Genomic DNA, 27,030 nt, shown 5'->3' with positions numbered 1-27,030 from the left:
TATCTTACCCCCCCCCCCCCCCGCGCTTACTTATATGGAAATGTATCTAACATATAACGTTTAGTTTTAGTTGTGTATCCTGAAAACCAGTTGGATAACAAAAATATTTGTTCTTGCAAAATTGTATTCAAATTAGAATAATCAAAGAAATGTGACATAAGCTTATTCTTGGCCAATAATTAAAGATGAACTTTGCCTTGTGGCTAAACACCAGAGGGCGTTCTATTGTGAACCGCACCCGAGCATCTTTGAATCTATTGAAATGGTCAGCTAACGTCTGAAAAGCGTACAGGTCACATTTTGACCCCTCAACAACTTCCTTTGAATCCACGTCACGACTGTCTGGTTAAGTCTAACGTTATGGTGAACCCTACAAAATTGTCTCGGAGGTAATTTCCGTCTTGAAGCGCCAAAATGTTGGCCGTGGCCGAACAGGACAGTGAACTCCACGGTAAGTTATAGTTTTACTATATTCACGTACACAGCTTGGACAATCAGTAATCATGTTGATATCTTTCTCGTAATGATCACGCCTGTGGTCGGATTACTTCAACACTGTTGTGTTTTTATACGGTTAACAATGTATACACAGAGAATTGGGACGAGATTGGTAAAATTCACTAGCACAGCAGTGGTGACAAATCACGCCATAAGTTGGCTGCAGCCACCGCAATCGATACCGTTGCAAATTCTGTGAATGGATGCATGTTGTCGCTTGCATTGTTTTCGGCATGCAATGCCGTCTGACTGGATTGTAACCAAACGTGACAGTTCCTATAATATTGTGTATGTCACCAACAATGTTAGACGTTACATCTATAAATTGGTAGATTTCCTGTACGTCGAAATCACAGCCGGTATTAGCGTATAATATCAATAGTTTGGAGGTCACCTTTCGCGAATCAATACCCGATTGTGTTAATTACATTACTAGACACCTTGTTGTTATGACGCACGGTCTGTCGAATGCCGTGGTAATTTGATTATGGTTGGGCGATAACAACACGACGAGAGTCCGGATATTACTACCACGTCAAGGGTTATTTGATAACATAAACCTGGTATTATTTTCGTGCCCGTGGTCAGGTAGCCACATCGTACAACAGGTGTTAATACACTTTCAAACGAACTTTGCACTGTTTCATTTTGAAAATAGTCTTGAACGACGCGACGTCCACTTGAAAACATTTTGAGGTATTCTATGAATAGCCAAGCAAGGGAGAAGAGATAACACCCGGATAGACACCCATGTGGATACCAATGCTTAATAAATAAATAAATAAATAAATAAATAAATAAGATAACCTAGAATACCACAATTTTTACTGCAAATCGATCTTCTACTTAAAAACCAAAAACTTGTCAATCAATACTGTGTTTGTTTGTTTTTTGTTTGTTTTTCTTCCACCTGTGTTGTTTTTTCTGTTTTAACCCAATCTGATTAAAATCTAGTGTGGTAAGACAACTTTATTTTTTTGATTAAATTCTATTTCCTTCATTTATTGTAGTTTGTTTGTAGTTTCCCCCCCCCAGGGGGGGGGGGGGGGGCTGTTACAATGGGCTCTGTCCGTGTGTCTGTTTGTCCATCCATTCATGCATCCTTCGTAATACATTATTTCTAAGACATGCAATGTCCATTTTCTTTCAAACCTGGCACAAAGGTGATATATCATATTGGACATATGCACATCAATTTGTTTTTTGATATATGCAAATTTGACCAAATGGCCACCATATTAGTAGTTTAAAAAATCAAGTTAACGGCATTTATACTAATACATAGACACTCCATTCAAGTGTCTACCCCTATATTATCAGATGCAAGCTATCTTTGGAGACCTTGACCTTTGACCTTGACCTTCAAGGTCAGTTATCAAAATCAAGCCAATTTCTGCTTATCATAGTATCATAGCAGTATTTATATATTGTCAATTCTTTTAAATTATGTTTACAAGTGATATGCCTTGACCTGGATCTTCAGGTTCAGTTTCTAAATATTCAGTATTTATTTTTGGCCATCGCTTTTTTCTTAGCAGTGTTCCCTCTTAGCCAATTTGACGCACCACTGACACACACAATTTCTAGTGACACACCAAAATTTGGTGTTCTCCTATCTCTTACTATGTGGTGACTCACAAGAAATGCCAGTTTTTCTCATTTTGACTCACAACAACAAAATTTGGCTAGCATTAGAGGGCACACTGTAATGAGGGGGATGTGTCTTCTATGAAGACTTATCAGTTTTATTGTTTTGGGAGTGAGCACCTTCAGTTCATGTTTGTTTGTGAAGTCAAGATTCTAATTAGCACTTGTTCATTCCTGCAATAGGGGGAATTGGTAGTGAAAGTGTTAATTAAGGAAAATCAAGAAGAAATAACGAGGAAACACCTTGGGGTCCACTTTTTATAGTCACCCATGTGGACAGCCTCACTGGTGTCAAAGCTGAATTATGAAGAAATAGATAAATAAATAAATAAATACGTAACAAGCTAGAACACACATCAACTTTTATTGTAATTTCCATAGTTGTAAGGTAATTCCTTACCAGATGTAAAATTTGGTTAAGTACAGATGGTATATATTTGGTTTCTCGTCCAGAAAATTTAGGCAAACAGTGTAAGTGCAGTAGACATATTTAAAAGTGCACTTCATAGTACAGTGTAAACATAGTTATGGAAGCTGAATGCCTTCATCCCATCATTTGCATAATTGCATTTTTTAATTAAATCTACAGGAAATTAACTGTCAAAAACTAACAAGCAAAATTAAGTAGTGTGAACTAATAATGTAATCGCTGACATCAGAGCATGGAGAATGGAACCTGTCATAAACAGAGAAAATAAACACCAGAATTGGATTAAGAACACTTGGTATGTACAGCATGCTGGAAGTAGGCAGACTTGTATTACATTTCACTTTTTGATGAGAACAGTTTTATGGCCTCTTTGCATAATAATTCATGTACACAAACAAATTTAAAGGTCTGTCATGTACATCAGGAGTGAACAAATCATTTTGTGAACTGGTGGTCCCCGGACCAGTGCCTTAAAAAATCCAGTGGTCCTGCTGAAAGTCGGAATTAGTGGTCCAAGGTCTCGCTAATGTGAAACATTAAATCTTACCTATGAATCTGTATATTCAGATGACTTTTTAACATAGTTACGACGGACCAGACAAGGTGAAATTTGTGTGGTCCGTCCAATAAAATTGCTAGTCCTGAACCCAGGACCAGTGGATTTCTTCACCCCTATACATGAAATGAGGTTATAAAATTGTTATTACCAAACCATGAAATGTAATACAAGTCTCTGCTGTTCCACCATGTTGTGCCAATTAATCCATCTCATTTGTTCAACTTTCCCTCTTTGTAACAGATTCTGTTTATCCACAGTCTGATGTCTGAAATTGTAGATGGTTTAAAATCTACAAGACATTGGTTCAATTAAGTTTCGTCACTACCGTCTATTCCTGAATGGCTGACGTCTTTGAGTAAGATTTGAACCACAAATATGTGCCACTGTATAATTAGGGAACTGTTAGGATAGAGGTTTCAATGTGAAGGACCTTAATCCTATGTGTGCCTTAGTTAACCCAGCTGTATAGTTGGGGATCTGGTAGGATAGAGGTTTCAATGTGAAGGACCTTATCCTATGAGTACCTTAGTTAACCCAGCTGTATAGTTGGGGATCTGGTAGGATAGAGGTTTCAATGTGAAGGACCTTATCCTATGTGTGCCTTAGTTAACCCAGCTGTATAATTAGGGAACTGTTAGGATAGAGGTTTCAATGTGAAGGACCTTATCCTATGTGTGCCTTAGTTAACCCAGCTGTATAGTTGGGGATCTGGAAGGATGGTTTCCCATATGAAGGATTTAGCCTTATGTGTTACAGAGCTGCAGTGGATGTATGCCCCCCCCCCCCCCCCCCCCCCCCGGGGGGGGGGGGATTGAATTGATTGTGTCATTGGGTTGGCATAGGCCTTTGCCAGGGGATATACTTGTACAATCAAGACCATGGAAGACTGGAACCTGTTACAAACAGGGAAAGTAAACAACTGAATTGGATTAATAACACTTGGCACAGCATGTTGGAACAACAGAGACTTGACTACATACCATGGTTTGATAAGAACAGTTTTGTGGTCTCTTCTGTACCAATTGCCAGGGGAAGTTCAAATTTGTTTGTGAACATGAACTATTAGGTAAATAGGCCACACAACTGTTCTTATCAAATGATGAAATGTAATACTTGTCTCTCTGTATTTCCACCATGCTGTGCCAAGTGTTATTAATCCAATTCATTTGTTTACTTTCACTGTTTATAACACAGTGGTTCCATTTGTCCATGGTCTGATGTCTGTGATTGTACAATGTTCTGAGAGTGCATCGTCACAAACCAATGGCCTATTTTACGGTACCGTTTTTATTTCGAAATGTAGCAGAAGAAATAACAGCTCTGGTTTGCGAGAATGTGAGAGTGAGTTTCAGCTGGCATGAGAAATGAACAGAGTGAGTCACATCTAAGTCTTTTATGACACATAGATTATGTAACAGATACTTAGGATTACCTGAATAGCAAGGTATTGACAATGTCAACAACGCTACATTGTCCACAAGAATTTCTCCTTTGTTTGGTTTCACAAGGTCTTTATCCAGGATATGACGTCTGTATGTGTATTTTAACATAATGATAAAAAACAACCATATATTTGTGAAGTTGTGAAGTTCTTTGTAGACATTGGTCCTAGCTCCAATAAGTTTTACAGTGTCTATATTAATGTACTGTTTAGACCCTCATATTTCGCCTGCATAGTTTAAAATAGGTTTGACCAGGGAATCAAATAATTTGAAGTATTAAGAGATAATGAAGTATATTTTGACAACTATAACAAAATTTATGCAAAAATAATCATGTTTTTGTTGGCTTGTTGTAGAAGCTGACACTTTAACTTTTGTCTCTCATAAAAGCATGTTTCTCTCTTAGCCAGTGTGCAACCAACTTTAAAAACGTCTGTTTTGGTTTTGTGTCACACTTTCAATATTAGCCAACCTGTAGACTTGTTACAAACAGGAAAAGTTAACACTTGGCACAGCATGTTGGAAGTAGAGAGACTTGTATTACACACCATGGTTTGATAAGAACAGTTTTATGGCCTCTTTATGTGTACATGAAATGCCAGGGGAACTTCATATTTGTTTGTGAATGTGAACTACATGTAAAAGAGGCCATAGAACTACATGTTCTTATCAAATGATGAAATTTAATAATCAGGCATGCATGCTGTGCAAATCCAATTCAGTTGTTCACTTTCCATGGTAGTAGCAGATTCCCCATGCTTTGATGTCAGCAGTTGCAGTGTTGACTCAAATAATTCTATAGACAACTTTCACTGTCATGTAAAGTTGACCCAAATAACAGAAAGGTTGCCACTAACAACAACTTGTATTGTAGCAAACCAAAGCAATGACTCACATCTCATGTTTCCACAAATGAATGGTGTATTTATAAGACGATATTTTTCTGTAGTAGTTGCAGACTATAAGAATGAGTGGGTGCCAGTGTGAGATATTTGCATTCATGCTTGCAGTATTTTCTGCTGTACTTTCACTTGTTACACTTGTGAAAATATAAAGGCAGAAAACACTGCAAGCACTCATGCAAATACAATGTACCACACTTGCACTCATGTGTCATGGGGTTCTGTTATATCTTACAAGCCAAGTGATGATTTCAATATTGAAGTGGGGCAAGTAAGCTACATAAACATTTGTTTAAAAATAGCTGATTCAAAAATTTAACATGTAATTATTTAGTGAGGTTATCTTGCTATTAAAGTTTCACCAGTATGTGACATTTTTTCAATAAACAATAAAACCCCACTACCATATTTAATATCATTCAATGTTATATACATTCACCAAGTCTGCAACTGTTTTGTGAGCTCTCAAGGTGAAATTTGAACAGTAAGTTTAACCAGTGTTTATTTTTGTTGTGCTAAATTTTTCACTGATGAATATCGAAGATTGATGTTTATTAAGAAAATGGGATTTAATTTTGATGATTTGATAATTTGGGTGTTTTTATTTGAATGACTTTTTCTGTCATGTCTACTCAAGTAGCTAGGCTGCAGAGTAAATAAATAGTTACCACCAGAGAGTCACCTTTTTGGTGAATATTTGTTGCGAGTGAATTTTTCCAGTATCAGAAGCTAAACAATTTGTTGCTTTCTGTAAAAAGATTACTTGGGAAGATTTACCTTTTTTAATGATAAATTGATATTGTGAAATAGCTGTTGTGTGTATAGCCTATGGAATAATTAGTGCTGTCACCCTAAAATCAGACATTGGTAAGGCAAAAAAAAAATTGTTTCTGGTCAGGACCTTTTATCTAAAGTGGTGCGACGACTCAATTTTTAAAATCTCAACAATCCTGTCACTCAGTCTACTTTTTATGGCAGTTACTGTTCTTTTTATTCAATACTTTAGAGCAAGTGTGTATATGGGGCAGATGTCATTTTCTTGTTCATAATTGACTGCAGTTGTCTTCACTGAAGTAGGGAGTGTTATCTTTGTGTTTCCCCTCAGATCTGCAAACTGTATGGGCTGGACAAACACAAAAAAGAGCGGTGTCACGAAGGTATTTAAGTGATGCGCACTGACCGCAAACAATTCTTTTCTTTTTTTGCCAAGTGAATGATTTTTTTTTCTTTCTAATTGTCTCTTCTAGGTTCCTTTTCGACGCTAACTATCGTTTCATCGGTTGGATTTCTACTATGTCTGGCTGTCTCACTTGCAATCTGTGGAGGGTGTTTTAACCGTATCAAACATACATTCCGACGTTTCTTTGCCAAACGTCATGCTCCAAAGTTTACATTTACAAAGGATGAAACAACGCATTTGAAATCAGAAACACAGGGACATGTTTCTGTTGAACATGAACATACAACACCCCAGCCTTATTTACATGTCTATCCACAGAAACCTAAACACAAGTCTCCAGTTTTATCAAGGAAAAGTATAGCGTAAGTTTCCATTTTATCACTTTATCCGTATTTATACCAGGGAGGGGTACCAGTGGCCAGCTCTGATAGAGGTTTGTGGCCTCTGGAGATGGTACCAGTGGCCAGCTCAGATAGGGGTGTGTGACCCCGGGGTGCACTAACAGTGGCCAACTCTGATAGGGATGTGTGTCCTCTGGGGGTGGTACCAATGGCCAGCTCTGATAGGGATGTGTGGCATTCGGGGGTGGTACCAGTGGCCAGCTCTGATAGGGGTGTTGTGGCCAGTGCTGGAAACCCCAGGCCCCATTTTAGACCCGCTTTGACCAAAAATCAATACCCCATTTAGACCATTACAGGATTCTAAAAGATGGAAGTTTAGACCTAAATACATTTTCCTTATGAAACAACATTTTGGGGCAATTAATGGTAGTTATGATTTGGACAATGGACCACATTTCAGACCAAGCAAAATAAAAAATAATGCAAAGTGGAGGCTGTTTTAGACTCTTCAGCTCATCAAAAAAACAACAGATCCCATTTTAGACCAAAGGGCTAGAAAACACACCCCAAAGGACAGCATATACGTTTATTCAAATGAAGGGAGTAGCCCCCCTCCACCTGGGATTTATACCGTACGCAAGCCAAGTTATTGTCTTTGAACAGAAAATATGGATTATACAAAATTTATACCCAGGTCATTCTACATCATCACACCCTGTGTACATCATCACACCCTGTGTACATCATCACACCCTGTGTACATCATCACACCCTGTGTACACCATCACACCCTGTGTACATCATCACACCCTATGTACATCATCACACCCTGTGTACACCATCACACCCTGTGTACATCATCACCCTGTGTACATCATCACACCCTGTGTACATCATCACACCCTGTGTACATCACACCCTGTGTACATCACACCCTGTGTACATCATCACAACCTGTGTACATGTACATCATCACAACCTGTGTACATCATCACACCCTGTGTACATCATCACAATCTGTGTACATCATCACACCCTGCATATATCGCACCCTGTGTACATCATCACACCCTGTGTACATCATCACACCCTGTGTACATCATCACACCCTGTGTACATCATCACACCCTGTGTACATCATCACAACCTCTCTACACCATCACACCCTGTGTACATCATCACACCCTGTGTACATCATCACACCCTGTGTACATCATCACACCCTGTGTACATCATCACACCCTGTGTACATGTACATCATCACAACCTGTGTACATCATCACACCCTGTGTACATCATCACACCCTGTGTACATCATCACACCCTGTGTACATGTACATCATCACAACCTGTGTACATCATCACACCCTGTGTACATCATCACACCCTGTGTACATCACAACCTGTGTACATTGAAGGTTCTGTGGTGCTTGAAATGCAAGTTTAAACATTCCAAATCACCATTATTTTACCTGATTTACATACATCATGTTTGAGGAAGTATATATTATATTATTCACAAATATTTTTTTTTATTCTGTTGAATATTTTCATAACCTAAGGGGTTATCATTACTCGTCTAGTGACTCATAGTGACAAGACCCCTCATGAAAAAAAAAATATTTAGGAATACCATCTAATTATAGATCTGTGACTTTCAATCTGTCTAATTTTTTTGCGTGTTTGTGCACTTGACAGTTCCATTGAGGGTGTGCACTCGACAGCTCCACCCCTGCTATCGAGGATGCAATAATGTCATTAGTTTACAACATCACTTTTTCTCTGAGTGCACTTAAATTTAGCACAGCTTGTGATGGCATTCAACACATATTTCAGCACGAGTCACGGCCTGCTATTTAAGGCAAACAACATTGTCAATCCTAATAGTCAAGTCCTGCTACAATATTTATAAAACCATAGTTTGGGTCTTAAGGTCACAACATATCGCACCCTTCTGGTGGTTAAATGCATGTGAATAGAATTGTTTAAAATTGACTTGATAGCCCCACCCCTGATTTTACAACATCAGTTCGAGTGCAGTTAGATTTAGCACAGCTTGTGATGGCATTCAGTATATATTACAGTGTGAGCCAAGGCTATTTGAGGCAAACAACATTGCTTTTATCCTAATAATCAAGTCTTTTGCCAATATTCATAAAACCTTCACCGCATATCGCACACGTCTGGTGACATGGCATGTTAACAGAAGTGTTTTAAATCTTCACCATTTCAATCCGCTCTCTCTACCAGTGGGTATTTGTTTGTACACAAATAACTGCAACTTTTATAGCAAAAGATTATTGAAATGTTTCCATCTGAAATAACAAGTACATAAATATTCACACGTTTAGGTTTGAGAGTCCATCGAGGAAAGCTACTTCTTTAGAAAACATTCCACACAATACAGACGGTATGGACGATGGGTCAACATCAGACACGTCCACTACGCCAAGTTTATCACTCGCAACACTCAGGGAATCTCTTGGTCTGGTAAGTATTTGGAACAATTCTTGCTATCGTAAACATTCTTGACAAAAAACCCAAAAAACCTAGATTTGATAATTCATGAACACAGTTCCTGTATTAATAAGTATTCAGAGATTTTGAGCAATGAAGTATTTTACACAGATTTTGAGGCAGTTACCAAAATACAGTACATATACAGTCATAGTTCTTGAACCAACCGTGATGGTCCTTTTCAAGAAACTTAAAGTCCTACATATATAGCATTTATAAAGAAATGCATAAGGATCTTTTGAGACAGTCCGATAGATGTAATCCGACGTTTCGAATAAAAATTCCTTTTCAAGGTATAAGGCAAGACATAGTTGGTAAATACCTGACTATATCTGGAATAGAACGACAACCGCGTGAAATTAACGGTTAAACGTGTAAAAAGTTCTAAAATTCTCACACCAAAAAGAGCCCAATAGAACACACTTGAAATATAAAACACACACACGCACACACACACACACACACACACACACACACACACACCAGTATGTACGTACGTACGTACATACATACATACACAAACAAAAAATAATAATAAAATCACAAAAATTGTGAAGTCTCGCGAGAAATAGTGGATGTGAAAACTGACATCAACTTAGAAAGACAATATAAAACTATTCTTCCAATCTGTAAGGCCAAATAAAAACTGTTGTGTGGTTCTGTGGTTACCCGACCCCACCTAGTGTTTCACACCGACCCTAAACTTTTTGGACGTATTCAAAAGAAAATAATAAAATTGCAAAAATTGTGAAGTCTTGCGAGAAATAGTGGATGCGGAAACTGACATCAACTTAAAAAGACAATATAAAACTGTTCTTCCAATCTGTAATGGCTGTACATCTGATGAGAAGAAACCAATAACACAGAGACCATATGGAAAACAACGGAAAACATAACTACCTGAACTAGACACTCACATATGAAAAAAAATATAATAAAATAAACTATCTGCCTACCCCACCTATTCTAAAATTGAGTGAAATCAGAACTACACAATTTTTTTTAGGCCTGACTATAACAGCTAAATACAGTTGTGATGTGACATCATTGTCGCTATTTTTGACATAACTGATGTCTAATTATTGGTATTTTAACAATTTTCAGTGAATATATTGTTGGTTGTCTGATCCAAAAAATTAAAAAATAAAAACTCCAGTTATAGCTACTAGCAGCTTTTATGTTTTAATATCAGAATATGTCTAAGACTTGGTGCCAGTACAGAGCATATCAGAAGGATGTCGAATGTTACATTTGAGTGAGAAAAAATGCACAGAAAATAATAAATATTAAAGTGCAAGCTGCTGTTTTCAGGCAATCCAAATATTAGGTGAGTGACTTCTGGTACGAAATGTCACACTGTGATTTAACATTTCAATAAGTCTGACAAAAATTTATGAACAAAGTGACAATATGAAGCCATCGCTATTGTTAACTGCTTTTCAAATGTTTTATGTGTGTAGCCAAAAGAAGATTACGAGAATATGTAAAAAAAGGGTGAGATTACGGTGTGATGAAATGGCTAAACAACATCTGCATAATATTATTTATTAAAGTCATTCAAACTGCTTACCCTAAACATGGTAACAGATGCAACACGCATCACATTGTTAAGAGTTCGCTTAATAAAATGAAAAAGCGTATTCCAAAGTACGTAGTAACTTTATACCAGAACAGCATAAATTGAATGACATGTATATTTTGATCTTACGTCAGCTGATGATTCATAAGCCTAACAAATGAAATTGTTTGGTTCCAATTACGCTCGATTTTAGAATAGGTGGGGTTGGTACATTTTTTATTTTAAATATTAAAAAAAAAAATGTCATATGTGAGTGTCTAGTTCAGGTAGTTATGTTTTCTGTTGTTTTCCATATGGTGTCTGTGTTATTGGTTTCTTCCCATCAGATGTACAGCCATTACAGATTGGAAGAACAGTTTTATATTGTCTTTTTAAGTTGATGTCAGTTTCCGCACCCATTATTTCTTACGAGACTTCACAATTTTCGCGATTTTATTATTTTTTTCTCAAATACGTAAAAAAAATGTTCAAGAGCCGGCAGTAAAAAACTGGATGTGGTCGGATAACCAGAACCAAATAATTTTTTTAGGCCTTGTTCATCTGCTATTTAATGGATTTAATAACTAAATTAGTTGACAGATTTCAAGAAATTAATTTATCTTTACTTTTTCATTTTCATTTAAGATTTTTTTGTGTGATTTCATTGACAACACAATGTGTATGAGTTGGATGGTTTAAAAACTGAGGTAAATTCATAAAATTTTTAAAATTTGTCAAAATTTTTGGAAATTTCCTGCACTCCAAAAACAGAGGAGGTACTTAAAGTAGAGACACCGAGGAATGTTATTTCCTACTACATGTACTACAATGCCTCCCTCTATGGTGATGACTTGATCATGGTTATTACACAACAGTCATCTGCATCTCTTATTTCACAAATACACTTACATTTACATTCCAACCAGGTCACAGTGGTTGGTTGTCAGGGGCAACATACTATTAAGTAAAATATTTACATCATCCAATATATTTGACTGACAGTTGCCTCACGCTATGGTCCTTATATGTAATGATAAAGAGTGAACACAATGACAATCTTTCAGCTTAAAATTGTGGAACCAGATACAAAACATAGTCTGGCTTGACAAAAATCTAACTAACAGTGTTATATTTTGTGACCTGGCTCCAAATCTTACTAACATTGCTGCATTCATTGTCTGGCTCAACAAAAATCTTACCAACACTGCTACATTTTATCGTCTGGTTCAACAAAAATCTCACCAACACTGCTACATTTTATCATCTGGCTCAACAAAAATCTTACCAATATTGCTACATTTTATCATCTGGTTCAACAAAAATCTTACTAACATTGCTACATTTTATCATCTGGTTCAACAAAAATCTTACCAACATTGCTACATTTTATCATCTGGTTCAATAAAAATCTTACTAACATTGCTACATTTTATCTTCTGGTTCAACAGAAATCTTACCAACAGTGCTACATTTTATCATCTGGCTCAACAAAAATCTTACCAACACTGCTACATTTTATTGTCTGATTCAACAAAAATCTTACCAACAGTGCTACATTTTCTTCACTGGCTATACAAAATTCTTACCAACAGTGATATTTGTCTAGCCAGATGATAAAATGTAGCAATGTTGGTAAGATTTTTGTTGAGCCAGATGATAACAATGTAGCAGTGTTGGTGAGGTTTTTGTTGAACCAGACGATAAAATGTAGCACTGTTGGTAAGATTTTTGTTGAGCCAGATGATAAAATGTAGCACTGTTGGTAAATTTTTGTTGAGCCAGACAACTATTTGTTTCTTTTGGGTTTTGTGATTTTAATTGTATATATAGTACAAAATATTTTAATGAAATACTCTAGCATTTTTTTATCCCCTGTAATAAAGCAAGGTGATATTTGGCTATATAAAAAACAAGCCATCTCACTGCTGTCCACAAGTAGGTGTTAAGTATGTGTCAGCTACTAATGTGTGTCTTTATGGCTTGTTAAAATAAATATCAAAGTTCAGACACACAGATGTGTGGGATGAGGTGTCTGTGATTTAAGACACTTGTCATGTATCTACATGTATTTGAAGCAAAACTTAACAAACATTGAAAATATTGATGTGTATGCCAAATCATGATTGTGATTCGCTGATTAATCTCTTTCAATTTGTATTCAAGACAGTGGCGTGGAGAGTTTCCGTTATCAAATCAGTATAGTGATATGTAGACTATTTCACAGCATCGGGAGCATCGCTAGTAGAAAACTGCTGTTTTGCGTGTATACCGATATCTACCACATACTTGTACACTATCTAATATCCTTGTACTGTGCTCCCTTATCGAGTACGTAAGACTAACTATTCGTTGACATGTTATCGCGACCCACTGCTTTATTGTGATGGTCCCGTCGGTCCCGTTGCAATAACACGTCAAGGAATGGTTTGTCAAGCCCAAAGGGACTGTCGCAATAAAGCGGTGGGTCGCAGTAACACTGTGGGTTGCAGTAACACAGTGGGTCACAATAACACGTCAAGAAATGGTTTGTTGGGCCCAAAGGGACTGTCGCAATAATGCGGTGGGTCGCAGTAACACGGTGGGTCGCAGTAACACAGCAAGGAATGGTTAGCCCTATGTATTTGATAAGGGCAGACAGTACACGGATATTAGATAGAGTATTAGTATGTGGTAGATATCGGTACATACAAAACAGCCGATTTCTACTAGCAACAATCCCAAGGCTGTGAGTGAGCCTAAGTGAAATGTAATACATTTTTTTCACTTGTCTTTCTGTATTTTCACTGACAATTATTCTTTTTGCGCATGGGTCAGTGGCCAAAAAACAAAATAAATTGTATGTATATATAGGTCCATAAAATAAAGTTTTGGTATTACGTTAGGTGAGATGTAAGAAATATTGTGTTGCCTAATTGAAACTCTATAGTCACCCTGTTTTGGAAGTACGTTAGGTGAGATGTAACAAATATTGTGTTGCCTCATTGAAACTCTATAGTCACTCTGTTTTGGTAGTACGTTAGGTGAGATATAACAAATATTGTGTTGCCTCATTGAAACTCTGTAGTCACTCTGTTTTGGTAGTATTATGGCCATCATACAAAGGCAATGTAGGCCCTCCTTTGTAAAGTTGATAGCTAGCCAGCTAGCATTCAAGGTTTATTAAGCATGTCAAAATGCCACCTCTTTAAGTATATTGTTAAAAGTATGGGTGAAAAAAGAAATATGGGGAACTCTGTAATATGTGAGCATAATAAACACAATCACCCATCCCCCACCCACCCCCACCCCACACCACACACAGAAAGCAGTTTATTTGTATTTAGTTCAGTTCAAAAAACTTTATTTTTTGCATGTAAAATTATTAAAAACATGGAAAATTGTCTTCTGTTACCCGGACAAGTCTCCTGGCAATTTATTTTTTCATATTTTAATTTGACTTCATTCTGTATTTGTATGTTATTTCTTTTTGTACCATGCTAGCATTGGACATTTATCATTTGGTAAGAATGTGTGTGTGTGTGTGTGTGTGTGCGTGTGTGTGTGTGTGTGTGTGTGTGTGTGTGTGTGTGTGTGTGTGTGTGTGTGTGTGTGTGTGTGTGTGTGTGTGTGTGTGCATTTATGCGTGTGTGTGTGTTTGTGTAACAGAAAACACCGCAAGCATGAGTTCAAATACCCCTGAGACACACATTGGCAATAATGTACCATGAGATTCTGTTATTAATATTATTACACAATTTCCGTAAAATATTCACTGTCTCTTTGCCCACTCATTTGCATATCATTTGCATATAGGTATGCAATAATATTGATATTGCGCTGCAGTGCAAATACATTTAGTATGTGAGTGCACTGTTGCAAGTAATCAACTACTTATGTCATGAATATATTTTGGCTGCTTTGTAGCGTAATATTTACCTGTTATCTAGTGTAGTATTTACCTAATACTTACTTTTACAGCAATATGTAAAAATTAACATTTTTATCTTATACAGCATTTAGACTAAATACAGCACTTGTATGTAACTAAGTAACACTGTCTGTGGGTTGTCATGATTCAACTATAATGGGGGTAAAATCAATTTATAGTTGCCAAGGGACATATTATTATTATGAAATGGTGTGTGGGTTTTTTATTTTATTTTATTTTCTTGTTTTTTGATTGAAGTAATTCAAAAAATGAAATGTAAAATGAAATAAAATCCTGACCTTACCTACCCTATTTTCTCAAGTCATGTTATCGTAAACAAACTATTATTTTTTTTTTTTTATTTGGCCTTGGCATGCAGTAAGTTGATTTGTTGAATAATGAGGCACTTTGAGAATAAAATAATCTCTAATAGAATAACTACCAGATTACATGCATGTTTAATATGCATGTATTCAATTATAGTATTTTATCTATTTGGCTCATAATTGATTACCATGACAACATCTTATTTAAATGATCACTGCTATATCTATGAATATTTCATAGCTCATTAAAGTTCCTGTTTATCAAATGTTAGTCATTATAGTGTGCATGGTTTAATGATACTAAAATGATGGTAAATTTCCGGTCAATATGTTGTATGTGAATTGAGTGTGTTTATAATGTAGATCGTCAGTCACTCAGCTAGTATTGTGGTGCATTTACTTTTAAAGTCACACTGCCCTCTACATGTATGGTAGACCGGAGATTTGGCTATCAGGCTTGAAAATGGCATTCACAGTATGTTGAATGAGTCAGATAGCTAAGTTTTTTAGCTAATATTGAACAAGGTTATATATTCTGCTGGTGATAAAATGGCCTTCATTTTAAAATATTATAAACCAAACTGAGGAATCTCTTCAGATGTACACCCCTAAGCTGACTGATGCACCACTGATGCACACAATTTCTAGTGATGCACCAAAATTTGATGTTCTCTTATCTCTTACTGTGTGGTGACCAGTGTGCCCTCTAAGCCAATTTGACCCACCACTGACACACACAATTTCTAGTGATACACCAAAATTTGGTGTTCTCCTATCTCTTACTATGTGGTGACCAGTGTGCCCTCTAAGCCAATTTGACGCACCACCGACACACAAAATTTCTACTGACACACCAAAATTTGGTATTCTCCTATCTCTTACTATGTGGTGACCAATGTGCCCTCTAAGCCAATTTGACATGTCACTGACATACACAATTTCTAGTGACTCATCACCACAATTTGGTGTTTTTTTCTACCCCTTACTATGTGGTGACTCACAAGAAATGCCAATTTTATCATTTTGACTCACAACAACAAATGTTACCTTTCATTAGAGGGTGCACTGGTTACTAGCATAATATTAAAACTTTTGTCATTTTCTGGGTTACACCTAGTGAGGAATGATAATGTAGAATGCACGCAATAACAAACACATCTAATGTTAGTTCTACTAGTAACCCTCTTCAATGCCATATAACATTACACCATATTGGATTTTGGTGTTGTACAAATCTTTTGATTGATTGATTGAGTGAGTGAGTGACTGACTGACTGACTGACTGACTGACTGACTGACTGATTGATTGATTGATTATAAATCTGGTTATAGAGCTTGGTGTCACAGTTTTGCTGAAGTTAAAGTTCCTTAATTATTCATCTTATTGGCATTTTAAGAAAGCAATATTTTTTTTAATTTCTCGGGGTATTGGGTCACACTTTGTCTTCTCCTTAATTTGTAGAGTATGAATGTAAAGTCACATGCATATCTAATAGACTGGTTTAGTTTATGTCGTAGAACTTAGGGAGACTGGTTTAGTTTATGTTGTAGAACTTAGGGAGACTGGTTTAATTTATGTCATAGAAGTTAAGGGGAATACCACTCCAGGAAATAAGGTGTCATTTCATCATTTAAAATCACATAAATTTCACACAATTGCCAAGAAACGCTAATCTGTAAGGTACCGTACGCCGTGATGGGGCGCCCTCACACATCAGTTAATCCCTCCCACAGAGGAGGCTGGTGAGGGCAGAATGACACACCGTATCTACTATCTCACAGTTCAAATGAAACTCCATTTGGTGTTTCTTTAACTTTAGACAGTGAGATAGTTTATACATTGTGTCATTCCACCCTCTTTATTTTACATTAGTTTATAGATTTGATATATGTAATGCATACATGCAATGTATTTGTTGATATCTAAGGTGAAAATTATGAAATACTTACCGTAGTGGTTTATGTGATATGACCATAGAGGGCACTATATAATTCATGTACATTCACATATATGTTACATACTTGTGTTTCCACTATAATAAACAAAAAAGAGAAAATAAACTGCATTGTGACCATAGCTGTCACTATTTTAGTCATGTGTACATTCACATATTGTTATATTTTCTGTGATGATGAACAAAAGAAACCATGACATGGCTTTAGAGCACAATATGAGTCATGTATACATTCGCACAAGCGTCTAGTACTGAACAACGCATCTAATTCAAGCGTCTAGTATTATGTTTTTCCTTCATTTCACAGACAAAAGAGCATGAGGGTAAGGATGAAACGGATAGTGCAGCTGTAGATCACGGCCTGGGAAGAATTCAGTTTCAAGTTTTCTATGACTTCACAGAACAAACCTTAGTTGTTAAGATTTACAAGGCAGTGAATCTACCTGCAAAGGATTTCAGGTAAGTCATATCTAGAGGTCAGAGGTCAACAGTTACTATCAGAGTCATGTAATTTCTTAGTATGTGAAACAGTTGTGAAAACAATGGCAGTTATTGGTAGTGTTCCACTACCGAAAAGAAGTGTTTTCAAAAATGGTAACTTTAACTCTTTCTCTTTCATTTCTATATCATCAAAAAGTCGTAACGCAGTAAAAATAATAATCTGTTTCGATAAGTTTGAATGAACTGAAAATACAAGAATGAGTCATTTTTGTTACAGACTTAAAAGTCTTTCTTTCCTGAAGTGGTGTTCCCAAACTTCACTAAACTTATAATTTAATTTCTTTATTTTTTATTTCAGCGGCACGAGTGATCCTTTCGTTAAAATCCTACTCTTACCAGATAAAAAACATAAACTGGAAACAAAAGTGAAAAGGAAAAAACTAAGTCCAACATGGAATGAAACGTTTCTGTTTGAAAGTAAGTTTGATTGTTAGATACGATAACTTGCTCGTAATATCATACACAGCTCGTAATATCGTACACAGCTTGTAATATCGTACAGCTCGTAATATCGTACACAGCTCGTAATATCGTACAGCTTGTAATATCATACACAGCTCGTAATATTGTACACAGCTCGTAATATCGTACACAGCTCGTAATATCGTACACAGCTCGTAATATCGTACACAGCTCATAATATCGTACACAGCTCGTAATATCGTACATCTCGTAATATCATACACAGCTCATAATATCGTACACAGCTCGTAATATCGTACACAGCTCGTAATATCGTACACAGCTCGTAATATCGTACACAGCTCATAATATCGTACATAGCTCATAATATCGTACACACACCGTGAAGAGTGCCGAATTTCCAGTGTGTAAATATATTTTGTAGCTGTATACATGACAAATCAAATCAAATTGAATTTTAGGTCCACACCCAAAAACAGCGCCCTCAGTGGCGATCATGACTGCAATACTTATGGATAAGATCGACCACTGATTAACATGTACAATATCTCATTATTAGTATTTTAACACTTTTCAGTTCATATATTGTGTTTGGCTTATTGAAAAACGATACTACATGATAACATTTGAGTCCGACTGTTACTGTTACTTTAAAAGCTTCCACCACAGACAGTGGAGAAGAAACACTGTCTATCCTTCCATAGATATAAACAAACTGATAAAAGCATCATGTGAACCTACATTAAAGGCACCCGCTGTTGTTTTTGTATCAGTTGTATCATTCTTTTTACTAAAGTTTGTCTGTGCGTGAAGTCTCTACTCAGCTCACTTCATTCAAGTAAATGCACCGGTGTTTTTTCACAGGTTGTAAAATAATCTCTTATCAATTCCACGTTCTTAATACCATGCTGTAGATAGCTTATTTGCATAATGATGACAGAATTCATGTAGGGCTAAAAATCTTTCACATTAAATCATGCAAATGTCTGCCCAGACATAAAATTTGTTCGACATACCTAGTTACTGTCTATATTTTTGTTGCTAGGGATCTGAGGTTGGTGTGTGAAGTTAACATCTGGTGCATTTTAAATCCACTCAGTGTAATATTAAATATTCCTTGCGTTATATTTTGACAACAGCTTGCATAAAATCTTGAAATCCCACCCGGATTTAATCATCTGACTGGCACATCATGTTTTGTCTCCATGCATTTCATGTTTTGTATAGTTTATTTTTCTCAGTCCAGAAATGCCACGCTAAAAATGAATCTAATTGCTAAATTTATAAAAATTTTAGAGTGATGTGTAATATGGGAGAGAATTTTTAAATAGTGTTCTTCTAATGCCATGTAATTAATTTAATTCAAAGAAATATGACTTCACCAAAATTAACATGTAATAATATAACACATGCAGCAGTTGTCTGCAACCCTTGTAGCAGTTGTCTAGAGATGCTGCGACACATGCAGATGTTGTGTAGATATGCTGCAACCTGTGCAGCAGTTGTGTAGATATGCTGCAACCCTTGTAGCAGTTGTGTAGAGATGCTGCAGCCCTTGTAGCAGTTGTGTAGATATGCTGCAACACATGCAGCAGTTGTGTAGAGATGCTGCAACACGTGCAGCAGTTGTGTAGAGATGCTGCAGCCCCCGTGTAGCAGTTGTGTAGATATGCTGCAACCCTTGTAGCAGTTGTGTAGAGATGCTGCAACCCGTGCAGCAGTTGTCTAGAGATGCTGCAACCCTAGTAGCAGTTGTGTAGATATGCTGCAATCCTTGAAGCAGTTGTCTAGAGATGCTGCAACACATGCAGCAGTTGTCTAGAGATGCTGCAACACATGCAGCAGTTGTCTAGATATGCTGCAACCAGTGCAGCAGTTGTCTAGGTATGCTGCAACCATTGCAACAGTTGTCTAGAAATGCTGTTGATCAGAATGTCATTTTGTCAGTAGTAGAGAATTAATACTGGCTTTTAAGGTGCCGAAGTCTTCTTGTCATCACACTACCAAACCAACATGTATTTGATACAAAATTTATATTGGGTGCCTTTGATGTAGATTCACGACATGCTTTTGTCACTTTATGTCTGTGAAAGTTAGTAATATGGTGTACCAACAGGAAATTGATAATACAGCGACCCTCGCTCAAATTGGGGGTATCATCACCTCATAGTACCGCTTTGTTCCTAGTATTCTGTAGACGTATAAATCAGGTATGTTTTTTGTATTGTTCAGACATCGAGGAAAGCAGCAGTGCTCTATGATTAACCAAGTAACCTATACCATGTATACCTGTCTAAGCTTTGACAGACATAAACAAACTGATAAGAACATGATATGAACCTACATTTTGTATTAGTGTACATGTAATTGCCAGTAGGCCTTGCCATGGTGGCGCTCTACTTCCTGTCTGTGTGTACCTTGGGGGTATACATAGTATAGATTACTCAGATTAATCATAGAGCACTGCTGCTTTCCTTGATGTCTGAAATATACAAAAAACATCCCTGATTTACATGTCTACAGAATACTAGGAACAAAGCTATTAAGAAGAGGTACTATGAAGTGATGATACCCCCAATTTGAGCGAGGGCGCTGTATTCTCAATTTCCTGTTTGCAGTCTGAAATGACCTGTTTGGTAGTGTGATAGCGAGAAGACATTTCGGCACTTTCAAAGTCAGTTTGAAATGTCAACCCCTAGTAAAACAACATTCAGATCAGATACATCTCCAGACAACTGCTTGAATGGTTGTAATTTTAGTTTGTGTTAGCTTATCAGTTTGTGCTAGCTTGTTAAAAATTGACTTGCTATCATTGTACTCTTTGTGATACCCTCAATTTTTATGCCATATATTTTGTACATTTATTTATAGAATTTCCTTACAATAAACTACAAGAACGTGTTCTTCACCTCCAAGTTTTGGATTATGATAGATTTAGTAGAAATGATCCCATTGGTGAAGTCAACCTTCCATTGGCTGAACTAGATCTCACTACTCCAACCACACACTGGAAAAGTTTGGTCCCATGCAAAGGGTCAAAGGTTAGTATTCATATGATTGATTGTGATTGGTCAATATTTTTTGAACATTGTCTCTAATAGGGAACTTGCAAACCCGCCATGTTGAATGTTGCATCATGGGAAATGAGATAATAAATACTAATCAAATAGTATTGTAAACAATAATGTTACATTGTTTGTAACCACAAATAATCAATTCATAGTTACCCTGACCATTGTGGGAGGTTAATTTTATCAGTAGCTCCAGATTAGGTATTACGATAACCATAGATAATCCCATAGTCCTTTGCGTCTGAGCATGCTCAGTCTGTTTTATGAGATGCTCACTTGGATTTCTTGTATTTTCAGGACCCCCTAGGTGACTTATTAGTATCACTATGCTATGCACCCACTGCAGGAAGAATAACCATTGTTGTAATGAAATGTCGAAATCTCAAATCCATGGATATAACAGGAAAATCAGGTAATGTTGGAATCTCAAATAATGGGAAAATCAGTTAATGAAGTGTCGAAATCTCAAATCCATGGATATAACAGGAAAATCAGGTAATGAAATGTGAAAATCTGAAATCTATGGATATAATGGGAAAAGTGACTTATGAAATGTCAAAATCTCAAATCCATGGATATAACTGGTAAATCATTGATTTAAGTTACACTTCATCTCAGCTAAAGAAAATCACATATTTACAAGACAAATTAAATTTACCTAATGCACTCACAGGTAAAACAGCGAGGGATCGCCGAACGTCTGTGCGTATCATACACACTTTATGTTCCCTACGAACAATTTAGATAGACAAGAAACAGGCTTCCCACAGACCACTCAATACAAAAACAAACAACACCACATTCCTGCCGACAAGCAGGCACTGTATGTGTACACACATATCACTTGTAACTTTGAATCAATACACTTGTACTTGTATGTGTCAAAATCTGAGCCTGCAATGCAATGACTTTCAATAGCTTCTTTGTTCCAAGGACGATGTGTGTGTGTTTGTGTATCAGTAGGGGTCAGATGATGTTGTTTATATTTGTATTGAGTGGTCTGTGGGAAGCCAGTTTCTTGTCTATCTAAATTGTTCGTAGGGAACATAAAGTGTATGATACGCACAGTCATTCGGCGATCCCTCGCTATTTTACCTGTACAGTATGGTAGCTGGAGTTCTTACCCAGAAAGTTTTTTGCATATGTATGCAGCTACAATAAACACAGTGCAGAAATAGATAGAATCCTTGTATTATTTTTTGTATTACAGACCCTTATGTGAAGATATGGCTGATGTATAAAGGCAAGAGGGTTGAGAAGAAAAAGACCCAAACCAAGTACCGTAATTTAAACCCTGTGTTCAATGAGTCCTTCATTTTCAATATAACAGTAGATAAGTTAATGGACACTGCATTCCACATATCAGTCATTGACAGAGACAGACTTGGACGCAATGATTTGATAGGTGGGATCATAATCGGACCAAAAGCCGGCCCTCAGGAAACAAAACATTGGAATGACATGCTGTCCAAGCCACGAGCTCCAATCGCAGAGTGGCATACGCTGAAAGAGATGGCATAATGAATGTTAAGCTGGAAGTCTCAGAGCAGCATATGTAGTGAGCTGTGATCACAGAGCAGTATATGTTAAAAGAGATGGCATTCGTTTGGAGTTGTAAAGTTTGCAAACTGGAAAAACAAAGGAAATCAGCAGACGACCATAGAGGGCGCACTTAATGTTGTGGAGAAGTAATTAGGCAACGAGGAATTGAACAATTGAGTACAGAGGCATTTGAGGGCACAACTACTAGGTGGAAAAACTATAAGCGTCGCAAAAGAAGGAAATTCCTTCCTAATGGAAAAGACTTCAGACGTGAAATGCAAAAATAACTAAAACTACAAATCCAACTCATTATGTAGCCACAGAAAGCATACAGTTTGGAGTCAGGGACTAACAAACATTTGAAGACTTGGCCACTGGGCATATGAACTTAAGGTCAAGAGAACAACTTTAAAAAACAACAGAATTCAGTACATTGCCATAGAGGGCGTACATTCAGGAATTGACTTAATTTTCAAATGTGTATAAGCTGAGTTTATGTCCTGTATTTTCTACTTGTAATAGTGTACTTACTACAGAATACTTAACCATTACTTGCTATCGACAGCACTCAATTTATGGTACATGTACTTTGGCATAATATATTAACATAATGATAACATAATTTGGGCATAGTTTTTAGGAAACCTTGCTATTGTCATTAAACCTGCTGCGACATCAGAAGATTATTAAGATGCAATTGTATGGCATGTATCAGCATTAATATTACACTGAAGGTTTCAAATGAAAATTCATCTACGTATCAAATTGAATTTTTGTTCCAAACACAAACACAAACTTGAAAATTGTACCATAATTTTTTGTCAGCACACTTCAGTCTTTGTCAACAGATTGACCCACTATTTGGTACACTTGACCTTATGGACACGTGAGCCTAATAAAGGGGTCATAGATTCAAAAGTTCAATTCGATGCCATGGTTTACCAACACAGATGAATTCCATTTCAAGTTACACTGTGCTTTCAATAGGGAACTTGCAAACCCGCCATGTTGAATGTTGCATCATGGGAAATGTGATCTCATGGGGGACATGTGAGTCTATATTATACTGTTTTCACAGAAGGTAATAGATTCTTAGGGGTAATGAATATTCATTGTTCAACCATTGCGTAAACAGGTCTACTTACTCCCATGATGCAATGTGGCCTAAGGCAAAGATGCACAAATGGAGACAACTTCAACTTGATGTTTCTCTGAAATTGAATATAATATAGGTGATGTAAAACTATGATATGACTCTCCAGAACCCAAAGTTCATGAAAATGCCTTTATTTTGTGGAGTGGTGTTCCCCTTTAAGTTATAACCCAGTAGTACATTCAAATGGTCATAAACTCAGCCTGTGCCACTTTATAAAGTAACTTTTAAAAGACAAGAAATAAACCTAACACAATACCAGCACCACTTTTTCACGTTTTTATATTGTATAGTAGACCACATGGTAAGACATTACCGAACACATAGAGCCATTATTTAAATTTATTTTATTGTACTGTGTATTTTTTTGTATATTATATCAGTCTTAGAGATTATCAATCTTTCCTTCAGTTCCTAGTTGTACATTATAGGAGCAATAATTTGTATTTTGCTGAACTTTGGGTAAAATATGATTTGTACTTACCACTGGACTATAAATACAGGATATTTCTAAGAACTTGAATCAGGTTTCTTACTATTCAGACATTGAACAAAATAAGGAGATTTGTTTGCAAAACCTGTACAGCACTGCCCATGTGTGTATTGATCATTTTACAGTAGTGCTTCATTCAGTCTACCCAACACTAACATTTTACTGTAGTGCTACATCCAGTCAGCTACACTGTAACATTTTACAGTAGTGCTACACCCAGTCAGCTACACTGTAACAGTTTACAGTAGTGTTACATCCAGTCTACCCTACACTAACATTTTACAGTAGTGCTACATCCAGTCAACACTACACTAACACTTTACAGTAGTGCTACATCCAGTCTACCCTACACTAACATTTTACAGTAGTGCTACATCCAGTCTACCCTACACTAACATTTTACAGTAGTGCTACATCCAGTCAGCTACACTGTAACATTTACTGTAGTGCTACATCCAGTCAGCTACACTGTAACATTTACTGTAGTGCTACATCCAGTCTACCTTACACTGTAACATTTTACAGTAGTGCTGCATCAAGTCTACCCTGCACTGTAACATTTTACAGTAGTGCTACATCCAGTCTACACTACACTAACATTTTACAGTAGTGCTACATCCAGTCTACCCTACACTCTAACATTTTACAGTAGTGTTACATCCAGTCTACCCAACACTAACATTTTACATTAGTGCTACATCCAGTCTACCCAACACTAACATTTTACAGTAGTGCTGCATCCAGTCTACCCTACACTGTAACATTTTACAGTAGTACTACATCCAGTCTACCCTACACTGTAACATTTTACAGTAGTACTACATCCAGTCTACCCTACACTGTAACATTTTACAGTAGTACTACATCCAGTCTACCCTACACTGTAACATTTTACAGTAGTGCTACATCCAGTCTACCCTGCACTGTAACATTTTACAGTAGTGCTACATCCAGTCAGCTACACTGTAACATTTACTGTAGTGCTACATTCAGTCTACCCTACACTGTAACATTTTACAGTAGTGCTACATTCAGTCTACCCTGCACTGTAATGTAGCTAGTCCCACGCTAACATTTACATCTTGTATACAACACTTTGGCAGTATGTAACTTTATATACAACTTCAGTCAAGGTCAAGACTAACTATTAAACGGTATCTAAGCAACCATGGAATCACGTCACATGCTGTAAATGGTCTTTTTATTTTGTTCTGAGAGATAGTATGACAGAACACCATGATGTGCAAGTGTGGCATATTAGTCAAAGTATTTGCACTAATGCTTGCAATGTTCTGTGCGGGCGTACTTTCGTGAGTTTACCAAGTGAAAGTGAAGCAGAAAACATCACAAAGCACAAGTGCAAATGCTTTTGAGTACACCATACTGGAACTCATGTGGCATGTGGTTATGTTATTATTACATATGTTTATCCAAAACATGAAACGATTGTGTCCTCATTTGCATATCATTTGCATTCATGTATACAATAATGTTTTCAGTATTAAACTGCAACGTAAATACCATAAGTATGCAAGTGCACCAGTACAAGTAAATGATATGTAAGTCTACAGTTAGGCTAATTTCTGTCTGCATGTGCATGGACCCAATATCTGAAAAACTTCTGCATCAATATTCAAATGAAACTTGAGACCTGCTTACCAAGAGTCACAAGAACTATTTATTTTATTTACTATTTAGTTTTGTTAAATATTGTATGCACTAATAATGATAATTTGCATGAATAATGATTTTTAGTAATTTTGCATTCTCTCTCTCTCTCTCTCTCTCTCTCTCTCTCTCTCTCTCTCTCTCTCTCTCTCTATCTCCCCCCCAAAAAAATTTTGTGTTATTTGCTAATTAATTATAGCAAAGTGTGTGTTCTAAGCTTACAATCTTTCGATTTAATGGGTAATTTGTTATAATAAACGATATGCTCAAATCAAGGGATAATTCAATCATGTATTGTAGCTGGGAATTCACTCTAACGCACATACGTTAAGCCAGCTACATGCAGCGCTACATGCGCCAGCTAGTTGTAGGGAGCCCTCTAAGGGCAGCTGGGTATTTCTTTCGTTTGCCGTGGCGTCCATCAATTACCCATCATGCTCTGTGAGCTGCCGCTCGCACTCTTCAAATGCAGCGCCACCTTGCGATAATTTCATCCCTCCACTCACAGCGCCTCCATCCATTGAAGAAATGACCGCAAGGAGGCGCTGCACATGGCGAGTGGTTCAGTCGATGTGTTTTCGGACACTTTCACCCACTTATGCCACCCTGTGAAATGTCGGACAGACCAAGAAGGGAGTATCCAGCTTGCCACGTCCACCTAGTCAACCACCCGGGCCCGTCAAGTATTTTTTGTTGCCATATCAGGACTAATCCACACATTTTTGACAGCATGAGTGCCAACGGTAACTGTGTGACCTCATCATCTAGTATCACCCCAGGCTCAGACCACTTTGTTAGTGGTTAGTTGTCTGAGCCCCAGGCAGGGATCCGGGACCGACCCTGCTTCCCGGGCCACAAGTTCGACTCCAGTCGCCAGTTCCTCTATCTCTAGTCAAAGGACAGAATTCATTCAAATT

At 37.0% G+C, this 27,030-nt stretch overlaps 1 protein-coding gene across 1 annotated transcript; it reads left to right on the top strand.

Moving 5' to 3' along the window:
* Positions 1-275: 275 nt before the first annotated feature.
* On the top strand, positions 276-23,036 carry LOC144452590 (synaptotagmin-7-like). Its single transcript, XM_078143711.1, has 8 exons — positions 276-451; positions 6,726-7,020; positions 9,351-9,489; positions 17,570-17,721; positions 18,062-18,180; positions 21,058-21,227; positions 21,555-21,669; positions 22,468-23,036. The coding sequence occupies exons 1-8, from the start codon at positions 415-417 to the stop codon at positions 22,776-22,778; spliced, it is 1,338 nt and encodes a 445-aa protein (XP_077999837.1). The 5' UTR covers positions 276-414; the 3' UTR covers positions 22,779-23,036.
* Positions 23,037-27,030: the final 3,994 nt, after the last annotated feature.

The sequence above is a fragment of the Glandiceps talaboti genome, chromosome 23 (genome assembly GCF_964340395.1).
Source record: "Glandiceps talaboti chromosome 23, keGlaTala1.1, whole genome shotgun sequence".
NCBI lineage: Eukaryota > Metazoa > Hemichordata > Enteropneusta > Spengelidae > Glandiceps > Glandiceps talaboti.
This window is presented reverse-complemented; position numbering and strand designations above follow the sequence as displayed.